The sequence below is a fragment of the Eptatretus burgeri genome, chromosome 18, assembly GCF_056783735.1.
Source record: "Eptatretus burgeri isolate ZD-2024b chromosome 18, Ebu_testis_v1, whole genome shotgun sequence".
Classification (NCBI taxonomy): Eukaryota; Metazoa; Chordata; class Myxini; order Myxiniformes; family Myxinidae; genus Eptatretus; species Eptatretus burgeri.
The window spans coordinates 34,246,238-34,254,802 of record NC_140978.1 but is presented as its reverse complement, the minus strand read 5'-3'; the positions used below and the strand labels follow the sequence as shown (position 1 = coordinate 34,254,802).

The following is an 8,565-nucleotide window of genomic DNA, read 5'->3' as shown; positions in this document are numbered from 1 at the left end:
AGTGTGGAGTGCGCTAATTTGAAAAGGAAACCTGGCAGTTGCTATGAATGGTGAAGCAGTGATTACAATATCTGTCCAGTGATTGGAGGCAAGACAAGTTTATTTACGATTGGTTTCTGAATTTTCCTGTTTTTTTGTTTTGGGGGTTTTTTGGGGGTCAATTGCCACTTCGTACAGAACTAACCCTTCACATCGTATGTACGCAAAAGGTTTCCAAAGGGAAACATGTATTTGTCAACAAAAGGTTTCCTTCGACAAGTCAACTCTTGTGCTCCACAAGCCATTGCAGTTTTCATTTAGAAATAGTTTGGCCGACGCAATTTGACATCCTCGTTTGTAGCAAGGTATAAATTCACTCCTTCAGTAATTAACAAGCAATGAACAATAAGTCATGAAAACAATGCCATTTAATGGGACTGACCATGTTGCAGGGGGGTAATTGAGCAATGTATTGTGGGTAAAAGTCACCTTTTGGTTATTATGTTCATTCAAGTTTGTTTGTTGTTCCATCAAGTTCTTATTTCTACATTATTACTCTCCCCCTCTCTCTATTTGCAACCCAAGACGTGTTTTTCTGCTATTAAGTCCTTTCTGCATGATCTCTGCAGCAAGTTATCATCTGTGAAAGTGAAACACCATTTTTTAAAAAAAAATCACTGCAGTCTCCAAGCAACAAGCTATAGCTACCAACTGTCACAAACAAGGGCCCTGTAGGAATTATAAACAAATTATAAACCTGAAAAAATGATTGGAGGGAGAAAAGTTGGAGTTGGAAGGGAGGGAGATTGGAGTTGGAGAGAACTGGCAGTTGTGGACACGAGGGAGAGAACTTTCATGAAAAGTTGGAGGGAGATTGGAGGGACTTCTCATAAAAAATGACAGAAAAGTCCTAGAGGATTTAGGGAATCGCAGGATTCAGCGGTTCTTTGGCATCGGTGGTCTCATCAGGAGTTTCTGGAGGCGCCGCCTGGCGTGCTTTCATTTCACGGTGCATGCGTGACATCATGACGGCATAGAGGCAACCATACGTGGCGGCGACGACCATCATGAGAGAGATGATTCCGCACACGACTCCGGCAACGGCTAGCGTTCCCACAGCACGGCGCACGTTCACAGGCTGGTAGCGATTCGGGAGAGCACAGCCGTCCCTTTGCTCCTCACCCTCGAGGTCATCATCTGATTCCGCGGCGTTTCTACCGACAATATCAGCGCCGCTTCTGGAACCTAGCTTTCCCTTTCCGGGAAGTGTTGGGCACAGAGAAAAAATCTCTTTTGGAATTGTGATCAGACGCCGGTCCTTTAAATTCTTGGGGAGGAAGCAACACACCTCGTCCATCTCTCCACCTGAAAAAAAGAGACAAGGAAACAGCATTTTTTGGACAACTTGCTATGGAGGGATGTTAAAAATTATTCTTTTTTAATTGATTGTTGGTTTGAAAACACAAAGACCTCAAAGCTATTTGGATTATCCTCGGAAGAGGAATAAATAGGGCGACGAGAGACAATTAGAAATGGCGGGTGATGAGTCACAAACGTCACGTGGTCTGGTACGCAATAGGGAGCAGACCAGGCCCAGCCATCGCATCTGAGCACATTGTACATGTGTGAGTTAATACTCTCCATATCATTACATGCGATACATTTTGATGAGCTCATTTTCATTCATGCAGGGAAAGAAAACAATTGGTGAGCTATCGCCGGCACCCCAGCCAAATTCCAAATTCCAGCTCTAACGTACGTGGAGCACTGTGCATCAGCGGCACAGATGCACCCCCAGAAAATCCTGCCACCCACAGCCATGTACTGCATAGGAAAGAACAAGAAGGGCAAGAAACCTTGTCTGGTTCTATGTCATATGCGCACTCAAGTGCTTTGATGATTGCCTTGTCAAAATTAATAACTGTCGATAAACAACAACAAAAAAAGCTTGTCCATGTTTGTTCTCATGGCCATCAGAGGGGCATGGCCTTGTCAGGAAATTATTTTTACTTTCATATACAATATCTGTGCGCTAAAAGACATTTACTCCAGCCCATGCCTTATACGAGGTGTGTGGTGTGCGCCGTTGTTTGCCATCTCCATATGCGGGTTTCAGGAGATGGAATGGAGAGCTACCCGGTCTCAAAGTATCCCCCTCCGTCCGTGTAAATATGGTAATTTAAATATAAAAAAAGAGCCAAGCTCCAAGCATACCTCTGTAGGAGTACCATTCGAGCCAATACCGCAGGTTTGCCAAGTAACAATCGCACTCCCAGGGGTTCCCAGCAAGCTTCAAGTGCTTCAAGTGCACAAGTGGCTCCAACAAGTCCCTCTCCAGGCTCGGCAATCGGTTCCCACTGACTGAAAGACGGCTTAGGTTCCAAAGGCCGAGAAAAAGTTCCACAGGCAGCGATGAAAGCCGGTTATTAGACAAGTCAAAGTGAACCAACGACGGGGTGTCTGTAAAAGAGTCAGCAGCCACCTTGTTGATGCTGTTGTTGGCAATGTAGATTCTAAGGAGTCTGGAAAGGCCTCGTACCGCTGTAGCCGGAAAGAACTTTATGCCATTGTCCGACAGGTCGAGTTCCTCAAGACTGATTAAGTTGACGAAGGCCCAATCTGGGAGAGAGGTGATACTGTTGTTCCGAAGTGAAAGGAGGCGTGCGTTTAGCGGTAGGTTTTGGGGGATTTGTGAAAGACCCTGGTTGCTGCAATCTACCATAGCAGTATCAGAGGAACAGGAGCAGGCAGGAGGACATCCATCGCAGTTTTCTGCCAAGGCCAGCATGAAAAAAACCAAGGTACAGCCTGTGAAAACAAACAAAAAAATGGTCAACTATGTGCAACCTCATAACAACCCATTGGTTTATCGGTCCCTGTGACAAGACATGCTGGGAAATCTATAATTCCGTCATCTTGTGATGCTTGTTTCAGATTAGAGCTTATTGCACAGGGAAGCATGGAGGGATCATTGGACTAGGTGCCGAGTGAATGCGAGAATGTAGCTACTCAGGCATGGATTGATACGGGAATGCCAAAGTTTCCCAGAGTTGTACCGTCCACGAGTCGAGACCCAATTACATTTTCAGGGTTGTCTGGATAACTTGATGCTCACTTCCGAATGATCATTTTGGGGTTAATTCCTCGGGAGAGACGCGTCCAGCTATAATTGAGCTGGCCGTCAGGATATATGTCATTCCTCAGAAAGGATGTTAGGTGGATTGTATCATCCACACTCACACATGGTCATACGATGTCTCTCGTGACATCGACCCTGGAAATAGATCATCAAAAGTGATGTTGATAATTGCGAGACCAAAGCATAACGTGATGTGCATGAGTGATGGGCCTGAGTTCCCCTTTATGTCCTTGTAGAAAAAGTGAACTTCGCTAAATCTGAAAGCAGACGTGACGACTGGCTGAACACCCCTCGCGAATGTTGGCAACGCCACGCGCTGCTTCGCCCGGCATATAATGCACTGAAAGGACAGTTTTTCCGATATATATATATATATATATATATATATATATATATATATATATATATATATATATATATATATATATATATATATATATATATATATATATTTTATGGGAACTTTTACCTTGGATATACGTGGCAGGATAGCTTGGTTGGTAATGCACTGTAGGACTCGGGATAATATACTATACCAGCAATCTGGTATGGCATTTCCTGACCTTGGTGTTAGTTAGTTCTTCTCAGTCATTAGGGGAAAAAACACATAAGTCATTTGCATCGATAATGTAACCATTTCTACCCTCGGTAATCCCATCAACCCTCCCGACCCCAAGCCCTCCTTCCAAATTTCCTATTTTTCCCTCCTGAGAGGTTCTTTCTGTATCTGTTTTATCTACCCCATGCCGCCTTTCCTGCCCCCCCCCCATTCCTCCCCACACCTATTGTTTGTCCAGGTGTCCCTCTATCTTGTCCTTCAACTCTGCTGTTGGGGTTTCTCCCCCCACCCCCATATATATATATATATATATCTCTCTCTCTCTCTCTCTCTCTCTCTCTCTCTCTCTCTCTCTCTCTCTCTCTCTCTCTCTCTCTCTCTCTCTCTCTCTCTCTCTCTCTCTCTCTCTCTCTCTCTCTCTCTCTCTCTCTCTCTCTCTCTCTCTCTCTCTCTCTCTCTCTCTCTCTCTCTCTCTCTCTCTCTCTCTCTCTCTCTCTCTCTCTCTCTCTCTCTCTCTCTCTCTCTCTCTCTCTCTCTCTCTCTCTCTCTCTCTCTCTCTCTCTCTCTCTCTCTCTCTCTCTCTCTCTCTCTCTCTCTCTCTCTCTCTCTCTCTCTCTCTCTCTCTCTCTCTCTCTCTCTCTCTCTCTCTCTCTCTCTCTCTCTCTCTCTCTCTCTCTCTCTCTCTCTCTCTCTCTCTCTCTCTCTCTCTCTCTCTCTCTCTCTCTCTCTCTCTCTCTCTCTCTCTCTCTCTCTCTCTCTCTCTCTCTCTCTCTCTCTCTCTCTCTCTCTCTCTCTCTCTCTCTCTCTCTCTCTCTCTCTCTCTCTCTCTCTCTCTCTCTCTCTCTCTCTCTCTCTCTCTCTCTCTCTCTCTCTCTCTCTCTCTCTCTCTCTCTCTCTCTCTCTCTCTCTCTCTCTCTCTCTCTCTCTCTCTCTCTCTCTCTCTCTCTCTCTCTCTCTCTCTCTCCCAACTGTCCATTTTATCCTGTTACGTCTTGATACATTCAATGTACTTGACTTCCATGTTACTTCCATGAGCCTTGACTCTGAAAACAATTTTTTTTTGATGTATCAACGCAATCAACTAAACCAGATAAGCAGTGGTGATCGTTTGGCACAAAATACTCTGACTCAGCATTTCTGTCACAAGGAGTCTATCATCATAAACAACACAACACCGATGTTCCATCAGTTTAAAGGAAAAAAAAAAACACAAAAACCTGCCCAGAATGGTTTGGAGGAAATAAGTTCCTCCATTAATGAAAGGAGACACTTTTGTCTTCAGCACTAATTTTCATGCCAATTATAAATTACTCCGAACTTGTAAAGTGGAGCGTTATGTTAACAAATCATAATTATTTGATGGCAATTTCATCCTATAAGATGTTGGATCAAGCAGATAATTTCCTGGAAAGAGGGTTTGTGACCTTTGGAGGCGCAGCCAAACATTGTTCTCAGGTCTGTAAGTAAAAGTGCCAAGCATCTTTAGGGAGACTTCAGAGAGTTGTCAAACTAATTTGTTAGGGCCTTTTCTCTCTGGCCAAGCTCAACTGAGTTCACTATGAAGCATCATGCTACAATCGCATAGTTCACGTTATTTTAAATAACATTTGGTTGGAATTGATATTTTCAGAAATAATGGGATGCTGATTGCCATTGCCAATTTTGACATTCTCTGAACCTCGCCCAAGGCTGCTCCGAACCTCGCTCAAGGCTGCCTTGAACGCTGCCAAAGGTCTCTCAGAACTTTACTCAAGGCCACTCCGAACCATGCTCAAGGTTGCTCAGAACCTCGCCCAAGGATGCCGTGAACACCGCCAAAGGCCCCTGTCGCCCAAGGCTGCCTTGAACATTGCCCAGGGTTCGAACCCTGCCCAAAGCTGCTTTAAACACCACCATACATCACTGCGAACACCGCCAAAGGCCACCCTGAATCCCGCCAAAAGCTGTCCCGAATCCCACCGAAGTAGGCTCCAACCTTTGCCCAAGCCGTTCCGAACCTTGTACAAAGAACCTTGCCTCCAACCCTCGATCAATGGAGCTGCAAAACTGAATTCAAACATTTGCGTCAAACATTTCTGCTACAACTACAAAAGTTGGTGACAAAAAGCAAAATGCCATTTCAAGTCGTGGCCTTGTACATGCAAATTTCAGGGAAAGCTTTCAGGATTCCCCATGGATATCGAGCTTCTCACGGAGCATTTGCCTTCACCCAGTCGACTATAGCTGTTAGCAGAAGGTTGATATTTCATGGCCCATCCGGCTCCGATGTGGAAAGGCTGGGATCACCTTACCCCGTGCCAAATGAAAATAGAACAATAGATAGATGATCCGTTTGTGCCAATTCGACAGTGTCCTTTTTCTTCTCTGCAAATTCTCTCTTCATCTCGTTTTCCACCGATGTTGATTGATTGTTCGTGTTTCATTACACCTGATCTCCAAGCCTCCGACGCCGGGAGGCAGCAGCTGAATGTACTTTTATTTGCTCCACACCTGTTACTGTAGACAATGTGGACCCTTTCAGGCTTTCCCAAAACACTAACAAGTGGAAACATAATGTTGTTGTTCGTCTTTCGGCTGCTCCCGTTAGGGGTCGCCACAGTAGATCATCCGTTATGATCCGCATACTGATTTGGCATAGGTTTTACGCCGGATGCCCTTCCTGACCCAACCCTGGTCGCCTCTTACGACACAGGGATAAGGATTTGGTTTCACCATGATTCCGGGCTGCTCTACACCCTCTCATAGCGCTGCCTAGCACAGAGCTCCCGTCCTCAAGCGATCCTCCAACCCAAGCCTCCGAGTAGCTGGATTACAGGTGCACGCCACTACGCCCAGTTGGTGGAAACATAATGAAGATATTTATTTTAAAGAGTTGTTAGACCATTTCATTTGTTTTTTTCTCAACCTACCCAACGACAATACCATGCGATTAACTTTGGCATCATCTCCTGTTTTTGTGTGTGCACAAGATCGAGGCTCGTGGAAGAGCTCATGCAGAATTGAAGGGGAAAAAATGGAAAGGGGAAAACACCAACGGCAGATTTTAAGTGAGAGTGAGATCAAGGGGAGAGGGAGAAGGGGACATCGGGGTGAACAAGCTGCACACAAGCTGAATGAAACACAGCCCCAAGAGAAAGGGGTAAAGTGGGGATGAAAACAGAAAAGGAACAAAGCAAACGAACAAAGGAAAAGAGGTGAGGGAGACGGAGGAATCACAATAACCTGGGAAAAGTAAGTGCTTGGGAATGGGGTAATTTGGGGTAGAAGAGATCATGAGTATGGATGGGGGATGACCTGAGGTAGTGGTTGAAGTCATGGAAGGAAGAATGAGACTGAACATACTGGGGGAGTTGGTTCCACAGGTGAGAGAAAGGAGGACCAAATGAGTGGAGGTGAGCAGTGAGCCTGGATTTTGGAAGTTTACCAAGAAGAGGGAGGTTAGCTATCTCCTTTACGTCTGACCTGTGTTTATCTTTTGAGGTGCAGGTCACGTGGATATGACGTCACACAAGCACTATGGGATGAATGACGTTTTCTCTGTCTGGCATTCCTGGTTGTTCTTTTTCAAGCTGGAAACTATGGCTGGACCATAAACTACATGGTGAATGAGGACCGAATGGACATGTGAAATAAAGTGATGTAGGACAGGGGATTCGAATCTCTCACCGGAGAATTTAGACACCAGGCGATATTTCCTTGCCTTTGTTTGGAGCATTTCCTTTTTATTTGAAGGAATTGTGAAAATACGAGATAAAGTGTAGACGTGCTGCCAACTGTCATGGTATCTACAATACCAGAACTGACTTCAGACGAACACAGCTGCTGGTCTTGGAGGAAGTGAAGTCACTTCCTGGAGCACTCTGGGTGTCAGTGAAGCCATATTGTGACGTAACTCTGAAAAGATAAATTTCCCGCTCCTTCGCTCCAACACCACGCTTTCCCGTGGGATAAAAACCGAGGGGGATTTGTCCGTGCTCTGTCCTCTAAATGCCGAGTGACAAATAAGTAGGCAGCACGTACAAGTTTAGATCCTGCCCCTGGCCAACTGGCACCAAAAGTCTTTAAACACGTTACGCGATGCTTCTTCTTCACTTGACGCTCAACATTTAGAGGACGGAATTAAACCTGTTCGATTAAAATAACCAACCTTGACCTGAAAGTAATTCCATGAGTGTGAATGGTTTCGTGTACACCAGCAAATGTGTTTCGTTCAACAAGTTATCGGAATTAGGTACCATAGCCCAAACTAATAACAGCAGATCTTTCTAGTCTGTAAATGCTAAATGGTGTTGACAGGCTGGTGAGAATAAATACATCAAAACTATCACGCATGAGCCAATGAGATAAAACAAAAGGGGAACTGCAATAATAATCGCGTGAGGGGGAAAATCGAGCGATTGTAGATCAGGAGCGTACGGCAGTCTCACCTGCCACAAGCATGGTGCGGGCGGACCGTGGGCGAGCGGCGTGAGCGCAGATTGAGACGTCGCTTTGGGTGCAGCGGAAAAAAAGCGAGGGTTCCACCCATTCAACACCCTCCGCCCTCACGCACCCCTCCCAGTCCTCACACACACCCACCCAATCATCGCACACCCACCCAGGTCATATCAGCATCAGGTAGGTCCAACCAGACCAATAGCAAATACAGTTCACCTTGTCTATTAGCTGCTCGGAATTGGTGTCAGGAGAGGCAAGGGAAGACCGTAACCCATCCCAGGTCGGAGGAAAGTGTTTGCTTCCCGCAGGATGGATCATGCATGGATGGCCTGCGCTCACTCACGGAATCTGATGTGCTTAGCACGCTCATATTTATAAACCTTCCACCGGGCTCCAACATGTTTATTTCACGATGAAACGAAACCGGGTCAAGTTCACACGATTGTGTGTC

General features: G+C 45.6%; 1 protein-coding gene across 1 annotated transcript; it reads right to left on the bottom strand.

Moving 5' to 3' along the window:
- Nucleotides 1-389: 389 nt before the first annotated feature.
- LOC147008861 (leucine-rich repeat and transmembrane domain-containing protein 2-like) lies at nucleotides 390-8,235 on the bottom strand. Its single transcript, XM_085863631.1, has 3 exons — nucleotides 8,105-8,235; nucleotides 2,194-2,787; nucleotides 390-1,344 (listed from the first exon to the last, which is right to left on the bottom strand). Exons 1-3 carry the CDS (start codon nucleotides 8,115-8,117, stop codon nucleotides 899-901), a joined length of 1,053 nt encoding a protein of 350 aa, XP_085719757.1. The 5' UTR covers nucleotides 8,118-8,235; the 3' UTR covers nucleotides 390-898.
- Nucleotides 8,236-8,565: the final 330 nt, after the last annotated feature.

What these genes read in the sequence shown, in the direction of transcription:
- LOC147008861 (XM_085863631.1), bottom strand. An exon ending in CGAATGGTACTCCTACAGAG is followed by an intron (nt 1,345 to 2,193) that starts GTATGCTTGGAG and finishes TCTTTTTTTCAG; the next exon opens with GTGGAGAGATGGACGAGGTG.